The sequence below is a fragment of the Calliopsis andreniformis genome, unplaced genomic scaffold, assembly GCF_051401765.1.
Source record: "Calliopsis andreniformis isolate RMS-2024a unplaced genomic scaffold, iyCalAndr_principal scaffold0022, whole genome shotgun sequence".
Classification (NCBI taxonomy): Eukaryota; Metazoa; Arthropoda; class Insecta; order Hymenoptera; family Andrenidae; genus Calliopsis; species Calliopsis andreniformis.
In genome coordinates, this window is record NW_027480432.1 from 3,518,403 (window position 1) to 3,542,490 (window position 24,088).

The 24,088-nt window shown below is 43.6% G+C and overlaps 1 protein-coding gene across 1 annotated transcript; it reads left to right on the forward strand.

Annotated features, from left to right (window-relative positions):
* The first annotated feature begins 330 nt into the window (after window positions 1-330).
* On the forward strand, window positions 331-22,022 carry Hil (peptidase hillarin). The gene is made up of 12 exons (XM_076390751.1): window positions 331-361; window positions 4,877-5,279; window positions 11,147-11,378; window positions 16,872-16,988; window positions 17,070-17,242; window positions 17,794-18,037; window positions 18,771-18,997; window positions 19,090-19,311; window positions 19,444-19,593; window positions 19,730-19,919; window positions 20,278-20,535; window positions 20,757-22,022. The coding sequence occupies exons 2-12, from the start codon at window positions 4,963-4,965 to the stop codon at window positions 21,066-21,068; spliced, it is 2,442 nt and encodes an 813-aa protein (XP_076246866.1). The 5' UTR covers window positions 331-361; window positions 4,877-4,962; the 3' UTR covers window positions 21,069-22,022.
* Window positions 22,023-24,088: the final 2,066 nt, after the last annotated feature.

Sequence of the window (24,088 nt, forward strand, 5' to 3'; positions counted from 1 at the left end):
CGGCCCAGTCGATACGCTCGGAGCACGCAGGTGGATCGGTTCCTGGAATCCTCTGCCACGTCCCTCCTCCACGTCTCTGGATCGTGCGCGCGTTAACTCGCCGCGGAGACTGCCGCTCGGCACCGCGGTGATCATCGGCACCTGGTGATTTCAATGCTCGGGGCAGCGGTGACCGGAACACGGAACGACGGTACGGTGCTCTCGTGCGCGATTTTACGCAGTGTCGTGCTTGACGTAGGTGGAGCAGGTAGAAACTTGGCTCGAGGAACTTGGGAGACCGAGGGACCTTAGAGGAGAGAATTTAGAGAGATGGTCAACGAGGAATTGAGGGCCGCGAGGACTACAAGGGGAGCATGAGGAGGTGAGTATGTTTGAGATAGGTATCTGTGGGAGAGACTTTGCTAGTTTGGTATATAGTCTCCTTAGATTATTCTAGGCTAGCTTGTACTCTTGAGAGGATCTTGTGAGCATTGAAATCCAGATCAAGTCGATTTAGTACTCTGGGTGAGGATCTTGTGAGCATTCAAATCCACTTCTAGTCGAATCTTCTAGGCTATTTAGTACTCTTGTGAGGATATTGCGAGCATTGAAATCCACTTCTAGTCCTATCTTCTAGTCTATTTAGTACTGTGGTGAGGATCTTGTGAACATTGAAATCTATTTTTAGTCTATTTAGTACTCTGGAGGGGATCTTGTGATCATTAAAATCCTCTTATAGTCTTCTAGTCTATCTAGTCCCTCGTGGATCCAGAGATCTTGTGAGCATTGGAATCCTCCAGTCTTCTAGTCTAATCTAGCCTATCCACTCCTCTACTCTGTTATATTTCCTACATTCTGGCATATTCCTCTACTGATCAGTGTCTTCGACTCTCTCCTGGGTCCACGTATCTCATAACCATTGAAGTCCACCATGTCAAATTTTTCTCGAGGACCAGAAACGTGTTCCCTCCACGTGTTTCGAGCCTTCTGTACTTAGGAACAGGTTCCCAGAGTATTCGAATCTCTACCAGTCGCCGAGATCAACGTGTATCTCAAACGTGCCAGCTCGATGGAATGCCTGTTATTCACCGGTACTTTCGCGCGTTAACGAACTGTTCCAAGCGCACGCGTTTTCTTCTCAGGGAACAATGGTTAACCTGTCGTGAGGGAATCGAGAGTTCGCGTACTCTGCGATTCACCTCGATGGAGGCTCTCGTTTCTTTGATACGGGCTGTTACGTGGCGCGCGTGTGCACGGCCAGTAGGCCTGTGTGCGTCGAGCGTAAATACCTAGGAGAAGGTGGGCCAGAATGAGGACACCGGTATTCAGCGGGCATTATCCAGTGATAAACGACGCGAGGAATGCGATAAATAATTTTCGCGGGCGTGACGGCGTGAATTTCTGACGTCTGATGTCACTCTCCCAAAATTGGGTTCGATTTGGGAGAAGGTACTACTGAAGTCACTGTGACAAGTTTACAACTGGTAGACTTTGAACTTGAGAATACAAAAGTGGACAGCAGTGTCTACAGTTTAGATTTCTTCACAGAAAAGTGAAGGAACCCTTAAATTTTAATTCTGGATTACTACTTGAACCTATGCTGAATTACTGTCAACTAAAAGTAGCCAAGGCTCCAAGAGCCAATTTAAAAACAAAGCAATAATAATTAAAATCTACTCCAAGAAGTACTTCTTCACAAATAAATACTTACACCTATGCCTGAAAATGCTCCAAAAATAAAATAATAATTGAATCCTCAAAAAATGATCCACACCCTTCCTCTTTTGCAAACCCTTATTTCCACGCACGTAATTTCACTTACATTTAGCCCACACTGTATAGTAAATCCAATATTGGGGGAGCCGAAACGACGACGTAGAAAGATTCCATCTATTGCGTCGAGGACTCACGGTGGCCATGACGCGGGCCAATGAATGAAAACCACCATGGCCACCGTAATTGGAAGTGTCGCGTTTTACGAGGGACCACGTTACGATTTCCTCTTCGGCGACGTTGCGTAACGCGACGCGATTAAAATGCACGCGAGGCTTCTTTACGCGCGACGAAAGCCGCGTAATTAGGAAAAAGCTCGGCACGTTTGATAAAAAGGACGGAAGGTATGCGACGGATCGATGAAATTTACGATTCCACGATCGTTTACGACTACCGGCATATTGCAAGAAGGAATCGGGCCTGTTTCTTCATTAGCTCGGATACGATGCGAATAAACAGCGTGGGCCTCGTATAATACATGCAGTTAACAGCCAATGACTTTCATGCGCGCGATGATTCTTTGATGTTATTTCCGGGGTATCGAGGTGGAGCGAGTTCTGATGGCGAGAGAATTTTAAACGTGCCCAGTTACGATCTGTGGAGGACAATCTTGGCAAATGAGGTTGAATTTGTGTCCGTAAGGGAAGGCTCTCTGGTTTGATGAGACACTGTGTTGCATTCTGTTGGGAAATTTGAGAGGAAGTGATAGTATCACTCAGGGAAGTGAAATTTTGGGTGCAGCTAATGTTATTCTGTGTAAATAAAATTATTTTATGTTAAGAGTCAGATTTAATATTTGTAGGACATAATAGTAGCTTTCTATGAAGAGATTCATAGCTTTCTGTCTCTTGTTCGACAATTTCTCTTACGTCTAATTAATTTTCTATTCACTTAGAAGAAAGGTGTATAAAACGAAGGTGCTGCTTGTCCAGCTCTAGAGCATACCCAAAGTTCACTGCACAAATTGACTATAACAGCAACGTCAAACAAACTCGTTAACTAAACACAAGAATATATTTCTGTAATTACCCGACTCATAAAACTGTCTCAACACTATGTACACTCACCAGTGAATATCATCAGAAATAAATTGCACTTCTATTTCCAATGAATACTGTCTAAGAAGTTTCACTTGACAATCCTACCATTAAAATCTGTCCATCCCTGCCTCACTTTCTCATCGACCAAACCAGCGCATTTTCAAGCTCCTTAACGCTCCACTGCCCCCGAAGAATTGACACTGCGACACATGCAGCGCTTAATCATCGACAGGGCGATCAGAAGTAAAGTGCTTTCCCTCGCGATCGTGCCGCGGAAGAAAAACGCTCCTCGCGTTTCTTCCTCCGCGAGTATTTGTCGCGGGACCCGCGCGACGGAAGTCGAGGGGAGGAACGACGAAGGGAAAAATGCGAATCAGTGCGTGTCCAGCGACTGGCAAACAGCTACGACTCGTTGATGCGTGAGAGGGACTATCCCGAGTGTTTATTGTGGTGCATGGTGCACTGTGTGCATGGTCGCTGACGGTGTGACGTAACCGCCATTGTGGTCGTCCGCTGTGGAACGGAGCTGCCCGAGGAATCGCAGAAAGAAAAGGGAAACCTTCGATCGGTCTTTGGTAACGCGGCCGATTATACGTACCGGTGAAACCTGAGGCGATTTCTGAAAAATGAGTCATGGATCATTTAGAAAGTTTTCGAGCGACGCTCGGCTTCGATGGTCACTGATTCTTTAACTTTTCCCTTTGCTGGTCTTCCTTCGGAAAGACTTAAGTCTGTGCACGAGAGCGGAGGTACGCGGGGAGGTGGGCGATCCTGTCCTAGGGAACAGAATTCTGGTACTGGGACAAGTAGAGAGGATTGAAAAGTTTGGGGATTGGAGAATTAGAGAATTTGGGAATTGGAGAATTGAAGCGTTTGAGAACTGAAGTACTGGAACATTTGAGAATTTGAAAATTTGAAAGTTTGAAAGTTTGAAATTTTGAAAATTTAAAAATTTGAAAGTTTGAAAATTTGAAAATTTGATAATTTGAAAATCTGAAAATTTATGATGGAAATAATGAAATAAAGTTACAAGCGAAGTGTTAACGAGGACGCACGGTTCATTCACACGTGTGAAAATCTCGATGACGTTATCGCAGGCACGCCGCCGGTGGTCGTGAAATCTGTTGCAATTACTTGTTAGCTGGTCGCCCACTACGAAACATTATTGGCAACGATTCGTTGCAAAATGCAGGAAAGTGTTGGCGGGTATGGTTTTTAATAACGTCGATGCGTTTAGTTATCGTTCAGTCATCTCGCGTGGCGATGCTATCATCCACGGGGGCTTCTTTTACAAACCCCTCTTAGTCTTTCTCCTTTGCAGACATCCTGCGTGTAATTAGTATCGAGAGTTAGGAAACGGCCTCGGTCTGATTCGCGCGCGCGCCTGTTACATTACGGTAATTATGTTCAATTAAAGCACGCAGCTTGCTGAGACTACTTCGATGAACTTATGAAACGCTTTTTCCGCGTTTTTGTACTTTCAAAGATGAGCCGAGTCGAATGGCTCCTAGTCATCATCTAATGAAGCTTCATGTTAGCGAGAGATTCTAGGTAATTTCATTCACGGTGGATTATTCTACTCTCTGTACTGGGTGTTTAAGTGTCCATGCAAATGAGATGCTGCAAAGTTAAATTCCACTCGATACACTTAGTTCCTTCTCGTAATTTCAAAGTAATAATTAGGTGTTCATGAATCGTGGATATTGGTGGCTACTGACTGTGGATCACAATATTTATTGCAAGAAAAATTATCCTACAATTTACCACTACATTTCACTTTTCCCATCCCTCAGAGGAACCACCAAAAAATCCTCCCCACCACTCAAGTGACAAGTGCGCCTCACCCCTCAGATGCACTTTCTAAACGCATTCCCGTGCATCTGCCACAACTGCATCCTTAACGTCCGAACTCATAACTCTCCGCATTCTATCTCAATCTCGCGACTGCACCAGCTTGAAATTTACGAGCCAGTCGAGCGAGTATACCCCGAGTTCGCTCGTTGACGATCCTCCACGCTCGCTTTTTCCTCTCGAATCCGCCCCATATCGTGCTGACTCTAACTTAACTCTATCTCCTTGTCAAGGTCGCCAGAGGTGGCTTCCAGAGCGGACTGAGGACGCAAACGAGGATCGATCGAGAAGGAACAGGAGCATCCACGACCCTTTTACCATGTACAGGCCCAATTTCTACGAGAGCACGTGTCTGAGGTGCGCTCAGACCGTGTACCAGGTGGACAGGGTGGGCCCGCTCAAGGACTTCACGTTCTTCCACGCGGGGTGCTTCAAGTGCGCGATCTGCGGCACCAAGCTGACCCTGAAGACCTACTATAATAACCAGCACACGATTAATGATAAAGAAGTGTACTGCAGCAGCCACGTGCCCAAACCGGGCCCAGGCACCTTGGATGGGTCCAGCGTGGGCATTAGGAGCGCTCTGAACGTGCCCAGGAGTGGTTACGTCAACGAGCAGATCAGGGCTGGCGGTGCGTCACCGAGAGGAATTTATCCACCTTGGTAAGAGACCACTTTTCTATCAAAATTTTGATTGGCTTCGGGTGCTGGCATTAGTTTTGGGGGTTCATTATTCAGGGGTAGTGGACACATGAATTTAAATTTGAAATATAGCCTCCCACAATTTTAGAGACCCCTTTTTGACGAGTTCAACCCTGAAGAAGCTATAGCAAAAATGACAGTGATTATTATAGGGCTTTGATTTAGATCCTTTTTTATTTTATTCTAAGGAAACTCTAAAGAGAAGTATCTGAAATGAAATGTCCCGCTTAAGAGATTTTGGATACTGCTGAAGATCTGAAGATTCATTGAAGATTCGCGAAGTAGCGTCCCACTTTCAGAGAACGTGTCAACGAGTTAGACCGAAACCTGTTTTGAAATATAGAAATTTATGACACATTTGTGTGACGAATGCGTAGAGCATTAAGGGGGCCTCGTGAAAGGTAGTAGACTGTGATAATTTGGTCCACTGAGAAATTGGCCGAGGCTCGGTGAATCAATTAACGCGGTAATGGACGACTCAACTGAAAAGGTGTTCCATCTGCCTGGATTTTATTCCTCCCACCAATTTTATGTACTCCATATTCTTTCATCGCAACACGACCGAGCCATAAAGAGTTCGATATATTAACAAGGTTGGTGTAAATGTCAAGATCGGAGGAAGCTAGAGCCGGAAGACTCGTTCTCTAGAAACCTGTTTATCGACAAACATCGTTTCTCTCATTTCTTGATTTTTCGAAAACCTCTGGCTCCAACTATTTTTAGAACATTACTCCTCTGCTATTCCCTAGTGGAGTATCAATTTTGCAATAATTATACTTGCCAGGTCCACAATTTTTATATCGAATGAATTGAAATTCAGAAAATTCCTAATTCAAGATAACAATACATACATTAATTCTTGTCAAGCTGGAGTCACCTTATCCAGCACCGCGTATTATACTACACAAACTCATCTCGATCGACGCTACAGCGAGTAATGCCTGTAATTTCATCAGGATCTTCTCCCAGTGTCCCGTTACGCTTATCAGAACGCGATATCTGCGCCACACAATGATCCTCGATACTGTTATACCCTACTATCTCGTCTCAGCGTCGAAGAAAATGAAAAACCACGGTTGGTATTCGCGATGCACCGTGGTCCCGCTTAGAATGCATCGACTGGCAAAGAGAGCCTCGATTAAATAACAGTAACGATAATAAGGGAATTAGTTACGCGTAACGCGACGACTAGCAGCGATTGAAACGGGTCCAGTTATTTGCATGGACGCCTCTTGTGCTCTTGTGCTTGTGCTTAGACCTGAAGTGAGGAGGCCGATCCAGGAAAAGTGTCGCGTCGCAAAAGAACGTGTAATTTCCAGGGACGAGAGGCGCGCGTAATTAAGCGTTCTAAATCTGTTTGACGATTCCAAGGACGTGGCAGCCATTTGCAACCGGTATCGCTGTTCCAAAGGTCATGGGTTGAGTTACCGAGAAGGTGTAATGAGCGCCTTCTGAGTGATAGAGGATTTGATCTGGTCCAGCGGTTCTCAAACTTCTATTCTTTGTAAGTTTCGAGAGACAGGTGAGCTGAGATTTTGTGGTGTTAATTGAAATTGGATCAGCTCTATATGAAATGTGTCTTTAAAATTTATTATAGTAATTAACAGGTACAAGTAAATTGATAGGTAATAGTCCTGACGGTTTTAGTATTCTTACTGCTGCTACTCATTATGTCTGTGATGTTGATTTACGTAGGTAGTAATTAATACCGTTGTAATACGAACACCTATCTTCGGTTTATTGCAATAGATGAGGTGCTAGGATCTCTTTTCAGTTGCAATTAACTCGGTGCATATTAAAGTAGGGTCACTGAGAGCCTATAATACTGTATCTTCAAAACGAGCAATTTTAAATTTGTGAATATCTGTAGATACAAATTTGAAGCTACAGTATGAAAGAATTTTATTTAATAAAATAGAAAATATTGATAAGTTTTCAAAGCTAAAGTACCTAAATGAAAAATTAGAATTTATTTTTGAGAACCATGGGTCCAGTTTCTTCTCCTTATACTCCCATGGCAATAAAAGGTGTAATTCTCTCTATTCGATAACTGACGCTCACCACTTACGACTAAACACTGTTAAACGCTATTAAAATTCTGTCGTTACAGTTTGCTCGTTTGCCTCCTCAAATGGAGTACTCAAGGCAGTTGAAACGCCATACGCTGGCAGTGGAACGCAGAAAATTAACGTGGACAGCTCTCCTTTACGTTTCCTGGGTTTTAATGGCATTTGAATGATAGGCCCCGCGGAAAGTCGATCGACTTCGCCCGCGTTCGGTTTCACCACTTTCCCTTCGATGTTCAATCGAGATCAGCGCGTACGAATGCAGCACGGCCTTTGCATTAAGCAATCTTATCGAAGATCTCGCTCACTCTTTGACTGTAGATTTAGTAGAAATTCCATCAAGACGTGCACAGAGATTCTAATTCCAAATAACACTGTTTGCGATTAACGTAATGCTCCACTTCTTGCGGTACCCTCTATTACAGAATCTTATTAGATAAATTAATACAACTCCTAATTATACAAATAGACAATACTCAAAAAGCTAATTGCTTCCCTAGATTGACCTCAGAAACCTGGTCCAAAGATCGTCCCGAAAATTCAGCACCGCAGGAACGAACTTTTCACCTACCATAAACCTGCTCGCAATTCACCAATTCCTGTTTCCCAAGGACTTCACGACGACTCGTCCTGCAACTATTCTCTCCATTAAAAGCTCATCAAAAATCATGCAAAAACATTTTATTATCTCCCTCTGATGGCCCCCTGCCAGTCCACATTGACAAAGACCTCCATCGCGTTTGATTTCGTTTCCCCCTTCGTTTCACAAAAAAAAAGTGTCACAAAAATCATCCTCTTTCGGCTCGCTCTGCCGCGGAATTAACAAGTTCGTCACGTAACACGGACACTTTTCAACAAGTCTGTCGCGCTGAATTTTTCTCACGAACACGGACCCGCGACAATTATTCCCTACAAACACACTTCGGCCCCCCGAGTCCCATATACGCGTGTCAGTTTTCTCGCGGGTTCTGCCTCGTTCATCTTCGTTACATAACCCATCGCCTGTGTATTGGCCTTAATACGGCGACGTCTCGAGGCGAGTCGGAACAACCGCGATTGTGCCGCGAGAAACGCACTTGCTCTTCGCTCGGAATGTCAATGGGTGACCCGATTCCTCCTCGTCGACGAGGGGACCGCCGTATCCGAGAGATTGGAACGGGACGCGCGTTTCGGCCATTTTTTTTGCATTCTTCCGCCGATCGAACGGTGAAAATCGGGCTGGGGCTTTCGCACAAGAACGTGCTTGCGTCTGCTGGTGTTTCGAGGCAGTTCTTTGCAGACGTAAGACACAAGGACTTACACCTACTGCACACTTTTCAAAAATCTGAGATTAGACTTTAATTAAAATATATGAAATGTAGAACTCCTGAGTATTTCTAGAAGGAGGAATTTTTCACTTAAAAAATGGGAGGATAATAATAAAACTTTGACTTCTGAATACTAGTATCTGAAAAATAAAAGTATGCAATTTTCACTGATTTACTTTAAAATGTGATGCATCTAAAATATCTTCGATTCTGAGATATCTGCGAAATCTGCTCCAAAACGAATTTCTTTTCTTCCACTAGATCAGTAGAATAGCAGTATCATAATTCCTCCATAAAGTTACATCACGATTTAAGAAAAACGATGTCCCAATTCAGCCTGGAATACTCGATTGCTCCAGACTAAACGAAGATCTGAATGAACTGCATTCCAGTAGGTACTCACAGACCAGTGAATTTAAATTCCCCAGTGCAGTAGGTCTGACTAAACACAGTTTTATCGACGCGCGTAGAGAATTAAATCGCGGTCACGCAGCAAAGCATCGTTAATCCAAATTAATTAGCGAGTAAGAGGGCGTCTCCAATAGAGGGGAGGTTCAAATTAACGGGATCGCCGGGACTTTACTAGAAGCCTGGGAAATAAAAAGAAGCCCCAATTCCGATTAATTTCTCAATGAAACGAAGGTCTGTATTAGCCAGGTTTTACCGTAATTGCCCACTGGCTGAGCTGAAAGGACGGAGCGAAGGAAGTGTTGTATATTCAATGGCGATGGATGTGGCAAAAGCTGGCCTGCTTGCACGTGCACGCAGACGTTACGTAAACGCGAGTGTACCGCAAGAATTCCTTCGCTTTATGATCGGTTTTATTGTTCTGCAAAGTGTCTGGACTCCCGAAATTCTCGGCGCATCGATATTAGAACTGGCGGAATTTGAATACGCTAGTGTTTGAACGTTTCATGGGTGCTCGAATATTGGGAAATAAAATTTAAATGTTGGATATTGGGAGTGAAACAGGAAATGAACGAAGGTGTGATTTTACCATTTGTATGATCTGTGCAGAGCAGTGGCAGAAATATTTGCTCAGTGATTTATTTAGGTTCAGAAACTAGACTAGCTCAGTGGTAGTCGAATGTTTTAGTATTTGAGTAATACTTGATTAGTTGGATAATATTTTAATAAAAGAATAATTGAGTAGCCTTCAAAAATCCAATTATTTGAATATTACTCAAACACTAAAGTACCTAAATAATACACACTAATAATTAATTATCTACTTTACCTAGTACTCGATTCCCTACATTTTTAAGTAGTATTCTGCACTGGTATTCGACTAATTTTCTAATCCTGATTGATTTGCTTAATTAAAGTATCCAAGAATGAAATCCCCCGAATATTCGAATCCTCCAGACCCCTTCGACGTTTTCTGGAATCGTTTTCTCCGTCGAACACGCGAGAGGTGTGCGCGTGTTACGCGTGCAGCGGAAGAATTTCTCGTAGCCGCGTTTCGCGAGCTGCCTTCGGCTGACATAAGGAGCGCGCACGCGGGAGGAAGCGAGAGGAGACGAGAGAAACGGAGGCTTCGTCGCAAGTGAATGAACCCAGGAGAGAACGAGCGAGAGGTGTAACACATTCATTTAGCCGAGACGCTGGATTCTCATGAGCGTTCATACCGAAGCGCCTCGCAGCAGACTTTTATATTCACTCGTCCTCTATCAATTCGTTTCACGACCAATCGCGGTGCAATTTCTTTTGGGTTCATGGAAGCTTGGAATTCCATCAAGGACGCGAGGAGAATAATCTTCTAAGAGCAGGGAGGCTATCTGAACACTGACCCAGTTTCAATGGGGATCGTATAACTAATTCGCACCTCCTTTTTATTTTTGCTTTGAAACTTCCGCGTACTACAGCACGAAGTATTATATTTCAGTAATTATTAAAGCAGATATAGCTCTCTAGGGACACCCTGCATATTTCCGTTTTAATTATTATCTTAATTGTGAGCATCATCTTTGAATTACGCGGGAAAAAATGACACCCTCGGGTGCGAGATCTAATTAAAGACGTAACCCAGTTCTCCCTCTGATCCTTTGCGCTCGCGTTAGATATCAGAAGTTTGTTGCTAAAGAATCATTCTGTGCATCAAGAAGCTTCATTTACTCCCACAGTTTTTCCAATTAAAAAGAAGTTCTTTAAAACCCTCAAAAATAAATAACCACGATACCTACAAAAACAGATATCAGACTAAAAAACAGAGCCCTCAAAATAATCCTACACAGAGAAATCGTACCCAAGATCTGCCCGTGGTTTACCATTTCTAATTATTACAAAACCAGACTGACTGTCGCATCCCCTGCTCCCCATCAGAAGGGAAGAACTCGCGTAGATTTTTTGACGATCCCTGGCCCCCCTGAAGACCCGTTGCGTAATTTTGTTGCAGTTACGATAATGTAGACTCGCCTAATTATGCCAGGCACCTAAACGGACACGGTTCACCGCCGGCGACGAACTCTTCCCAACGTGATCTCCATGGGAATACGGGCGGGGGCGCATCCTCGCCTTACAACCACAATTACACGGGGGATGGTAGCTACCAGTACGGGAGATTCGACGCGAGCGCGCTCCACATCGCCCATGCCCTTAAGCAGACGGAACTACAGAAGGGCTACAGCAAGGCACGCGAGAAGCCCATCGATTATTATCTGGTGAGTCATTCGGCATAGTCGGTGAAATCATTCGTCATGGCCATCGCCATATTAGGAGAGGATCACCTAGTCCTCAGCGGCGATGCGGCAATTACGACGCTGCGGGTTAATTACGCGCCCCATCGGGGCTGTTTTATTGAAATATCGATCGGAGGCTGTCGAGGTACCTTCCCGCGGTATTGCTTCGAAATTTTCAAAAGTGGAGCACGTCTACTTGCGCGGGTCAAACCGTGGGATGCTCCAGCGCTGTGGAAGTGGCTTCCAGATTTTTGGAGATATGTACTTGCAGGATTTTAAGAAAGTTTAAGCAAATTGATTAGTAGAAACTTTGAATATTTGAATATTTCAAAATTCAAATGCTTGAAAATTTGAATACTTGAAAATTCGAATATTTGAACATTTGAAAATTCGAATATTATAATCCATAAGTACCTACTCGAAAAATTGAATATCTAAATGCTCAAAAACTTAAAAATCCATGAATTAGAAAATATTCAACTCTCATACTAATCCACCTAATTCTACCAATCTTTAGTGCCACCCAAGGTTCCCCGCGATATAAACTATAAATCCACATTCCACTTCACGCAGAGTGCTCCGCCAATAAAATCGAGCATTTGAGTTGTGCTCAGCGACGCGTAGAAGTCGTTCGCGGGTCTCGTCGACTGGTCGTGCCGAGGAGCACGCGTCAGTCCTCGACAAGGGCGCGGTTTTCAAAGAGGGGAAAATCGCGGGTCGGTCCAGTTTGCCAAATTCTCGCTCCACGTGGAATCTCGTCTGCATTCCGTGTCCAGCGTTCTCCGTGACTTTCATGCGCGAATCGGTTGACAAGCGAGGAATGTGTACCGCCGTGGCAGACGGACTCCACATGAAAATGAGATTGCCGCTTTTCCCATCGGCCAGCAGCAGGCGTAGAAGAAGGCCGAGCCGCTAGTCGCTCCACTATCGGGGGCGCGTTTTCTCTCAATCCGCTTTCGCGTACGAGCTCGGTGGCTCTGTCTCTCTGTTATTTATACGATTTCGTGAACGTCAGCGACCCTGGCTATCTACGGTCTTACGAAACGAAAGTAGCGTGGGCATCGAGCAGCGACCGCCAGGGTCGCGATGCCTCGTTTCCCTTTGGCTCCTGTCGCAGGGGAGAAGGGAAAATCGATTCGATAGATCGCGATGGCTAACTGACACGATTTATCGAGCCGCCGCGGGGATCCTGCAGGATTTCTTATTGCGAGACTGAAGTAGCCAGGCTGGAAAGTTCTTGAGTTCTTGTCCACTTCAGTGTGATTCATTAGACCTTCTCTATGCGCACTTTCTTGGTGAATTACTGACTGCCACGGGGGTCAGTGATGGAACACTCGAAGCGCTTGTGATGGACATTGTCATTCGAGTTTATTGATATTTGAGTAATGAGTCGCTTGGGGAATGTAGGCTTCACTAGTTGCGATTACTCGTTTCTGGGTACTTGAGAATTTGTTGTAATTTATAATGGTAGATGTGTAGGGTCAATAAGTTACTGTGATTGCAGAGAAAGGGTGTGAAAAAGGTGGAAAAAATCGTGTGGCAGGCAACCTGTTACCCAGCACTGTTTTCTTAGACTTCTAAGTAGGTTAGATATGAAGTACAGTAAGGATTCATTCATAGAATGATATATGTGGTATCGCAGAATACAATTGATTCTTTATCTAGGAGGAATAGCAGCGATCTTAATTACATCGTTGAAATCTGACTTCAATATCTGCTCGCGTATTTCATTAAGAAGAAGGTAACTAGGTATCCTGTTGCCTCTAGCCCTCTAGCTGTGAAAGAATCTTATTAATCTGAACTCGTAGAGCCAAGGTTATACTGTACGATCAATTAAAAGGTATCCTGCACCTATTGCCAGAGATCAGTTACCGGACCAACACGATTGCCTAAGCAAAACCTGTACGATTCGTCCTACACACTTCTGACTATATGCAACTGATCATTTGACTCTGAAAATTACACTTGGACTGTCATATTCATTAGATTAGATATTCCTAAAACATTCCCAACAATTTTAATCATAAATATGTATAGAGACTTCTAATTTCTTTTCCATTAATTCCGTAATACTTCTAATCTCCCACTAACTCTTGTCAGAAATGAATATTATTCATGACCAATTACTCATACACGAAACGCAAGACAGTCAAAGTGTCATCTCACAGACAATACCACACGCTACAATACCATGAAAAAACCTTTCTTCTCCTCACAGTGCAACAAATTTCCATAAGCTCGCAGACCTTCCGTAGATTCTGCAAATTGCAAATGCGCTTCGCGCCCGACAGCCCAGAAACCGTTCGCTTTATGACAAGCGACGATAACCCGCGTGTTCGACAGGACCGTTAGCTCGCCGCGATAAAACGAATACATTCTACGTCCACGAGGATGACGACGGGTCCTCGCCAAGCACGCGGCCCACGCGTTTTTGCAATTATCGAACGCTCGTAAAGGCGTCAACGATCGCCGTCGATTTTCTCTCCACCCAGAACGGTCGATTTCTTCGGTTCGCGGAACCGTGAATCGCGGATTCCTTCTAGAGAATCGTTCAAGCGTAGAATTTCGTCGACAAGAAGCGAGATCCGCGACGGCGCGGTCGTGAAGCGTAAACGATCGCAAAAACACAAAGGTTATACGACTGCAATTGGATAAAATCGCCTTATTAACATAGATAGTATTACTGAACCAATAGACGATCTAGAGGAGACCTATACGATTGCTCCTGTGCTCCAGGCTCTTCCTACTGTTCCCTCGATATAATCTCATTACTAGATATATCTATTACACTTTGAAATTGAGAGGCTTTTTGTCTATTCTCGAAAGAAAAGAAAAAGAATTGATAGTCTCTGCAGCTCCTGTTCTATGGTACCAACACACTGCTGTACTATGTACAATATTATTCTATGACCCATATGCGGGTCAGGGAAACTTCAGCAAGGACTTCTGAAATCTATTTAAATTTCTAACAAGAGAATAAGTAGATTTTGTCAATAGCACATATTCTCTTCACATCTCACATTTTTAATAATTTTGTAAAGCTTGTACCTCGTACCTTTCCTGGATTCTGGATTAAGAGTGAAGCAATATATGAGTCACATTTCTCATGAAGTATAGTCATATATTAATGTCTCACTGAGCTGAGTCTATATCGAGGAAACAATGATCTTCAACAATTTATTACACCCACATAGTCACTCTAATTTCAAGTTTTCAATAAAATAAACAGCAAAAAGATTCTCATTTCGGTGTTCCTCTACATCCTGCAGCCTCCACCTAAGTTTCCCGCGGATTCTGCTGAATTCGCGCGTGCTCCGCTTCCGGATCCGCCGCGAACAATGCGGCGAACGTCCTCCGCGAAGATTATTCGAACTGTTACCACGGAAGAACGCGTTTCCCCAGTCTTCTTTCCCTAGCTGGTTGCCTCTGCACGCGAAGGAAAGCCCGCGCACGAACCCAGAATCGCTTCCGCTTGCGGTACTCCACTGCACTTGATAGTTAATTAGAGAATCGTTGTCGGGGCCGCGGAAAGAGTTGGCCAGGTTAGGGGGGCGAGGAGGGAAGGCTGCAAAGCGCGCGTATCCTGTTAAACAAGCGATTCCAGGAGCCTCTCACGCGCCATCGCGAGGAAATTCGCGGATGATAATAGCGCTAACGCCATCGATGGAACGATCAGATCTAGGCTCTGTCGATTTTATTGTTACTTTCTTCTGACACTGTTTTCGGCTTTCTAACAGAATTTATGGGAAAGAGTCATAGCTCGGTGATCGTGGTAGGTTTTTTGTGTTCTTGGAAAGGAAATTGTCTTCGTGGAACCCTGGCCAATCGCGTGAATAATTAAACTACTTCTTGCTTTGATTTTGTGTTTCTTCTTTTTCGAGGTAATCAGTGGAATGGGAGCCCTAGGTCTGCACGATTAGTTCCTTTGGGTGATATAGAGGGTTAGTTATAGCGGTATGAAGTCGATGGAATTAGAATAGCAGATGAGGGAATTATCTTGATTATTTTTTTTTCCTGAAGACAGCACCGTTTGAGGGAAGGGGTTCTAAGTCTACGATTCTGTGAAATCGTGGGGGAGGAGTGATAGCAATCTTCACTTCACGCACGAGAGTAACAGAAGGGTGGAAAAGTTTCTTTGAGGCTTGGTAGAGAGGTAAAAAGGTAAAGGACGGCCAAAAAAATGTTATCTTTCAAATAGAGAATATTAAAAATTCAGATTTCAGTGCCTGATGACTGGCAACCTCCCAAATTTGAATCCCCTGAAAATGCAGCTCCTCACGCTTCACAAATTCTAATTTCAGTATCATCTACGTGTGTAATAATTTACATACATACGTCAATGATAGCAATTAACAGTGATCACAATGGATAGTCCTCTACCTTCTCGATGCATCGTTATTTCCGTGCCACCCAGTACATCAAACTTTTCCCAACTCCTCGGCGACACGCACGAAGGACAACTTTCGATAAAATTGACATCGCGAGCATTTAACTCGTCACGAGTTAAACCGAGCAATCAAAGGAGTAGCATGGAATAAAAGTTGACTGGTTCACTCGGTTAACCAGTCACGCGAAGGAAAATCAGAGGAAATTACCTCTTCAATGACGCGAGTACACAGATTGACTGGATTAATTCTATTAGCGCGCTTTCTCGTCGTCTCGAAAGTACCCAAGACTTTTACTGGCTCGTTCGAACGAGACTCGGGAAACAAGCAAATCGACGGACGACAAATTTCGAAACTGAGACTACAAACGAAGTCTCCCCGAGAGAGGAGGCATTTGCAGAGACGTTTTCTCGGGAAAAATGTTAATTACAGTCAAGACTCGAAGCTGACGCGTCGCAATCTCCGCTCGACCGCAGCAGTCCCCTTTAAACGGCCGAGATCTCCCTAAAAAGCGCAGCCAGCATGTAGAAATGTCAATGCTCCCTAACATTGTCCTTATTCGCGGTTATTTCACGCAATAACAGCACCGTGACGTAACTGTAGCGTGGGCCTCGGCCTGCGCTCGCCGAGGAACAGCTTGCGCAATGGAATTCCGAATCAGAGATCCTTTAATGTCGTTCGAGTACTCGAGATATCCACTTTTCGACGTCCTAAAGCTGTCAGAGATATCGTGGGAACGAACTTGTACGACGGAATGAACATCTCTCTTCTGCCTCGCGATTGTTCCAATTTGTCGGCGACTGTCGTGGAACACGTCGTTTCCGGTTTGCAGCGACAGAAGGAAAGCAGAGACGCGGGCGTGAAAGTAAACTCGGCAAAAACTGAACGAGAACTGACTCTTGGGACGTTTAGGCGAGCGCTTTTTGAGGGACGAAGATGTCTCGGTTTAATTAGATCTCTGATTCGTCCTAGGTGAAACTAAAATACTTGCAGGTCGATCGAATTTTTGCTAGGTCACGAGCGAAGTAGGGGCTTGTCTTCTGAGGAAAGATTGAGTGTTTATTTTATCTAGTCTTTTATGTGAGTTTAGGATCGAGATGAACAGACACGTTTGGAGATGAAGCACCGTAAGGAGGAGGATGATCTCTACCGGAAGTTTGCTCACCACCGCGAGGAAGAGGACAGAAGAATTCGAGAGGAGTTCAGGGTACGTGTTACTAATTTGAATTAGACTGAAAAACTGATTCGAAAGTGGAGAAGATTAATGGGGAAATTTCTTTTTTAATAGGATGAGTGGGAGAAAGAGTTAGAGCAATTATCAGCGAGATGGGAACGAGAAAAAGGCGGAAGAGGTCGGACCCAGCAATTTCAGCAAGAGAAAGAGGACTTGGAGAAGAACATGACTCTCCGCAGGGACAAGAAGAAGGAAAGTCTCACGCGCAAAATGCTCGAGCACGAAAGGTACTCATTACCTAATTAAACTGATACCATTCTGGATTGTAGTTGCCGTGGGGGCAAAGAGAGAGCTCAACTTTGTTGTGCCACCCTTTAACGGCCTGCGATTTCTATAATCACATGGCAGAATACAATAAGTCACATTCTTGGAGAAACTGAGTTTGCATTTTAATGCAAATTTGCAAGATATAAAGAGCGTTCCAGTACAAAAGTAAACTAATTATCCTTGTTCCTTAAAAAAAGACAGAAAAAAAGTGTAGTCTATGCTACTTTGCCTCGCATTCCCAGCTTCATATAATCAAAAACCAACTCACCATTAAACTGTCTCAAACACAAAATCTCCATCCTCACCAGGAACTCACTCCCTCACCCTCCCCAATAAATGAATCGAATTCGATATCCCAGCGATCAGGAATTCCAGCAGCCAGATTCAGCGAGCCTTCAGGAATTATTTATTCAAAGTCGACGCGAAACTTCCGGCTCCTGGAATCCCAAAATGCTTCAGGGTCGCGGCGGTTCAGGGTCCCAGTCGGTCGTAACCCCTGATCAATTTCTAGGGCGGCGACCGCAGCGTTGGTGGAGAAACAGAGCTCGGAGATGCTAGAGCTGATCAATGAGGCGAGAAGCGAGTATATGCGCCAGGAGAGCCTGTATCTCGACGAAGGGGACGGTTATGCCCAGGAAGCGCCTCCTATGCCTTATCCGTCGCGTGCGCCACCCCCTCAACCACCCGCCCTCGCCAAGTATCACATCTACAATGATCCTCTGGAGTTTGCTGACATGGATCAGATAGCTATTTCGGTAAGCTTCCGGCGTACGGGTCCCTCTTAGCGGCAGGGATCTTCCTGTAAATGTAATATCGACAGGGGCGAGAAGGTTACGTCCTCGGAATTTTAAAGATCCCCCTCGAATCGGCAACGATATTTTCATATATTCGCGATACGGCTACCTTTATCCCTGCTCTCGTACTAGGGCTAGATCCATGGTAATCGATTTACGATCTGTCGTTCATTGCGAGTATATTTCTTGAGGAGTTTCGAGAACGATGCCAGACTTTGGATGATGGGGATTTGGGGGAGCAGAGCAGGTAATGGGTTCAATGAGAAATGAATATGGAGGAGGATCTAGATTAGTCCTCTTAATAGTAGATTCAATATTGAAGAGGTCTACTTGAGTTAAATTGTTTTTTGTAAGTGGGACTTAATTGTGACAGTATTTAAAAGAGGGATTTTAATTTTTAGATATCTTATCATTTAAAAATTTGAAAATTTGAAAAATTGAAAATTTGAATACTTGAATATTTGAATATTTGAATATTTAAAAATTTGAATATTTAAAAATTTCAATATTTGAAAATTTGAATATTCAAATATCTGGAAATTTAAATATTTGAATACCTGAAAATTCCAACACTTCCATGTGTTAAAACATTTAAAAATACAGGGACCTAAGAAGTGAACAAGTCCAAAAATCGACAAATTAGCAAATAGAAAAATAAAAAATTGACCCAATAATTCTTTTCTCAACAATTCAGGTGGCACAGGAAGATCAGAAGACCTTTACAGACCTAGTACGACAGTTGGTGAGCAGATGCGGCTCGGATATAGAGAAGGCCAGGACAATATTCCGATGGATCACCGTGAAGAATCTAAACACGATGCAGTTCGATGAAAATCTCCGCGGTGACACGCCCATGGGGTTGCTCAGGGGAATAAAACACGGGACCGAAAGTTACCACGTTCTGTTCAAGCGACTGTGCAGGTACAGTACCATCTATTCAATGATAATCTACATGCTCCATACACTAAATTGTAAGCTACCCTAGAGTGGAACTAATCTACTTGTTCCCGCAGCTACGCAGGGCTGCACTGCGTGGTGATAAAGGGGTACAGCAAGTCAGCCGGTTATCAGCCGGGTGTCTGTTTCGAGGACAATCGATTCCGAAACAGTTGGAACGCGGTCTATGTTGCTGGCGCGTGGAGATTCGTTCAGTGCAACTGGGGGGCAAGACATCTTGTCAATGCCAAAGAAGTACCTCGTCCTGGTCAACCGAAAGCCAAGAGCGATAGTCTCAGGTGCCCCTTCCATCTTTTTTTCTTTACAATAATAATTCTTCCTAATTTTATATCAATTTTCTCTACTTTAAAGAAATTCTTTCTATTCTCAATACACTTTCCCTATTTTAAATGAATCTCCCTCTTTCACAGATACGAATACGATGACCACTATTTCCTGACTGACCCGCGAGAGTTCATTTACGAGTTCTTCCCTCTGCAAGAGGACTGGCAATTGCTCAAACAACCGATTTCACTTAAAGACTTCGAGGAGCTGCCTTTCGTGAGATCCTTGTTCTTCAGGTGAGTCTTTTCGCAAACAAGACGGCGCGAAAGTATTGAGTAATCCTGTTTGATCCCAATATTTGCTGTGTCTCGCGTATATTTTACTCATTCCCAGCATGTAGCAAAAACCAAACGATTTATGTAAATTCGATAGGTACGGCCTCTACTTTCCGGATACGAACACGAACGCCGTTATGTACACGGATTCGACTGGCGCCGCGACTGTCAGGATAGCTATGCCTGCTCACATGCAGTCGTCCCTTATATTCCATTATAATCTCAAGTTCTACGATAACGATGGCGATGGATACGACGGCGTGTCCCTCAAGCGTTTCGTCATGCAGGTAATTTCGATCGAAGTTAATCAATTATTTATTCTAGGTATGAAGAAGAAATTTCTTGAAGAAAACTTAAGGTATTCTTACTAGCTTCAAGTGAAATTAATTAACCGATGGAAATTCTGTAGACTCTGTCTACTGACTCATTGAAGAGTCAGTGTTCAATACTTATTATAGAATAATGTCTCTCGATATTGATCAATTTGATGAGAAGGCTGGTTGAATACCCGAAGCAGATTCTGAAATTTTGATACTATGTGACTGAGAGTTGACAAGTTGTGTTCAAGGAAAATAGAAATTACATCTTCTAGAGAAATCAATTAATTCTTATTACCAAAAATCACTTTAACAATTCTGTTCACAGTCTGTCGTTGGCAACATAGTCGCCTTCAGGGTGCACGCGCCTTGCTCAGGGGCTTTCTTATTGGATATATTCGCGAACGCTGTGACACCGAAAGAATACTTGACAGGGGAACCGATGAAGTTTAAAAGTGTATGCAAGTTCAAGATCGCTTGTGAAGAGTTGCAAACCGTGATGGTACCTCTGCCAGACTGTGCTAGTGGAGAGTGGGGACCCACCAAGGCGACGAGGCTCTTTGGACTGATACCTATCACTCATCAGGTACTCCTTCGAACCGAAATCAGTAAATCTAAATTACACAAGCATTAAAAAACCTTCAGAAAAGATAGGTCTCACGTATAACCCTTAAATTACTCTCATTAAAAAAATTAATCGAAGACCAAATCCTGAAAATGACTATAACTTAACCCTCCTATAATTGAACACACAGTTCACACAGAGATATAGATATTACTTACTTAACAATTTTCGTCCACTTGTAGGAGGCCCTAGTGTTCGCTGGTCGCGAGCTAGAGATCCAATTTCGAATGTCAAGACCATTGACCGACTTCATGGCAACTCTCCACAAGAATGGTATCGAGGAGAAACGTCTGTCCAAATACGTCACGCACTCGATCGCCGACGACGACGTGGTCACTTTCTCGATCAGCTTTCCCGAGGAGGGCCAGTACGGTCTGGACATTTACACGAGGGAATCGACCAGCCCCACGAACGTCCCGCACGACATCACAGGTGAAAAGCACCTGCTCACGCACTGCTGCAAGTATCTGATCAACTCCAGCAAGAGGAACTAGTAACTCTCTCCCGCGACACCATCACGTACACACGACTTCAGTGGCTCGATGTACCGAGCCTAGCCCTCGAAAGACGAAGGATCCATGAGTCCTACGATTCTAAGGACACAGAAGTGTTGCCTTTTCTGGACCATTGTCCATCCCTCAGTGACGGAAGAACTAATCCAAGAGATTAGCCTTTGCTTGCCAGTAAAATGACTAGTTAACCAGGGATACGATGGCAAAGGGTGTTATTGGTAAGGGTAGCAGAGAAGGGGTGAAGCACCCTGCGAGGAACTTGAAAAATGCCGAGGAAGAGTAAGTCTGAGGCGACGCGCTACCTCCACGTTTCTTCGTAGTCTAATGACGATAAGTTCGTTGAAGGTAATTATCGAGGGAAACGACACGTCCAATGTCACGCGACAGTCACGACAGATGTGAGGGAAATAAGAATTGTGGCTCTAACTGTTCTCAGTTTTCATTTTTGAGTGCTAGATGTCGCTAAATTGAATTATAGGTAATCAGACCATAGCAATTAATCCAATTTCTGTTATTAGCCTTTGAGGGCCATAATGCGATTTCTTGTCACATCAGGTGCTTTGTGTATTGTAATTACATAAATTATGCACACGATTGCTTCGGTTCGACGACTCTGTTGGACACGTTAATGGATTTCCGATGGACGTGCGCGATTTTCCTTAAGTTTTCCATGTTCTATATACGTTAACGATAATATACGAAGCATTCCCTTTATATTTTAATTTGTTAAGAACGATCGTCACCGCAAAATTTAGGTAATTTGTAAGATTTAAGAGAGTTTCACTATTTTTTCTTAACGCTGCGTTTCGGGGGATTCTGTAGGTTCCTTAGAAGTTAGAGATTTCGAAGTCGTCGAATTTTGCGGTTACGGTGGTTTTCGAAGTTCAGGTGCTATATTTTACTCTGTCACGACTAGTTGCACGATTCTAGTTACTTTCGAAGGCGGAGGCCTTCTGAACGCGAAGAACACTTTGCAGATATGTTTCTTAAGATCGAGAAGTATTTATTACGATTTCCTTCGGAAGAAATCGTTTGCCTTTCTTTATGGAATTACTTTTATATGTATTTAATTGTTAAGGAATTTGGCATTCCCGCGTTTTCTACTGTACGCCGCGGCCAAAGCGAACGGAAATTGTTTTTTTTTTTTTTTTTTAAATAATAAAGAGCTATATTATATATATCTGTTAATTTTTGTAATATTAACGTTTCTCTCTCGTCATCATCTTAAAATTACAACGCTCATGGGATCCTCGAAGTTCGCCTTCCCGTTACCGTAGAATGAAGTAGGACATATAACACGAGCTTAATAATTCACATTTTCTCATCGTTACTCTAACGAACATGTAAATTCATTTTTATACATACTACAAATACGTAATACACATTCGTGTTCTTGTAAAAAAGGATTTAATAAAATTTAATTTTATCATATCATCTGTATCTTTTTTTAAATACCCTATACAACTACTCTACTATCACTACTATTCTACAACTACTCTACTATTTTTTATAAGCATGAAAAATAGACTAGGAACACTAAATGTCAACCAACTCTACAGAATAATCGTTTAACTGATCACTCACCCTTTTCGCGAAGACGTAGAAGGTGCCTTTTCTACTGACCGTAGTTCCTCACCCAAGAATCTCTCGCGTTCAGTCGCAGGTGGCAGCACCATCCTCCAGCGGCGTTATCCCCGCGAAAAGCTGCAGCCGTTTAATTAAGCGTAACAAATAAAACGTCGATATTCACGCGAACTCCTTCAAACTGTGCTAAATTAAAGACAAACTCGAAGTTCTACTCGTCCAAGCGGAGAAACGGTTACCCCTCGGCGAGAGCCAGGCTCCCAACGAAATTGAAAGCAGTCGTTCACCGACACTCGCAGACCAACCGGAAGTTCGTTAATTTTCTTACGTCGTAAATTGAGGAATAGCCGGAGGCGATTAACAAACGTTATTAAAAGAGAAAACGTCCTTTCCCCGTGATCGATACACGCTTCCCGTGTACACAGAGAGGAAAAATGGTCACGAGCTATTTCCCGTGGCAAGAAAGATGGTAATGACTGCAATCGACAAATAGAGCGTGCACGAGTGCTCGAGCCGATTCGAGCCGAAGCGGAAACCATTCTGCCTCCAATTTCACGGAATTTATTCTCGCTTATGCGTGCGCCTTATCCCCTCCTCCCACCACCTTTGCGCCCCCATGTTTCCTAATCCAGCGCGGGCCGCGGAAACTACTTTAAAATGCACTCGTAACTGGGAACCGACTCGTACTCGGCCGCATTACGTTGTTTTCTCGCAATTCGGAAAAGTTTCGGTGGTTGTACGTTTATTAAATACCGTTTCCCACTTTCCTCTCTGCGTGAATGTTGGTAGATAAGAGCGGTGGTGGTGGAGAGCTTTAAAAAATCAATTTCAACATTTTCGAGCAATTAATGGACGCCGACGATTATCGATTCGTGTGCCCGATATTAGGAAGGCTTTTGAAAGTAAAACGGCTGTGTCACGTGGAGAAGGGGTGTACAGGGTAGCGTCGAAATAGGTGGTCTTAGTTTGGCAGACTATTCTACGAGCTCTCTCTCTCTGTTGGCGCCAGAGATTATACTTTACAAAACACCGCCCTGTGTACTGAAAACCGACTGGCCCGCTACACCATATAGAAATCTCGCTCTGTATGGATTTACGGATACATATTTATTAGAGTGGCTCCGATACGACCGTCCAACGATTTATTCGATGAACCGTGCCACCAGAGTGCAGGCCACGATCGATAGTGTCAAGAAATATCTGCTCTCTGGCGTGAATTTTGCTTGAGTGACGGGGTAATAGTCAGTGGTTATGGTTACACTTAAATATGCGAAGCAGACTTGAAACAGAAACCTTCAATTAATTATACGACTCGAAGAAATTGATGACAGAATTGATAGAAAAATTGGTCAACTTTGTATGAGGATAACTCTGCCAAAAATCATCATAGGATAATGATTTTTTTTTAGAGTTAAGCT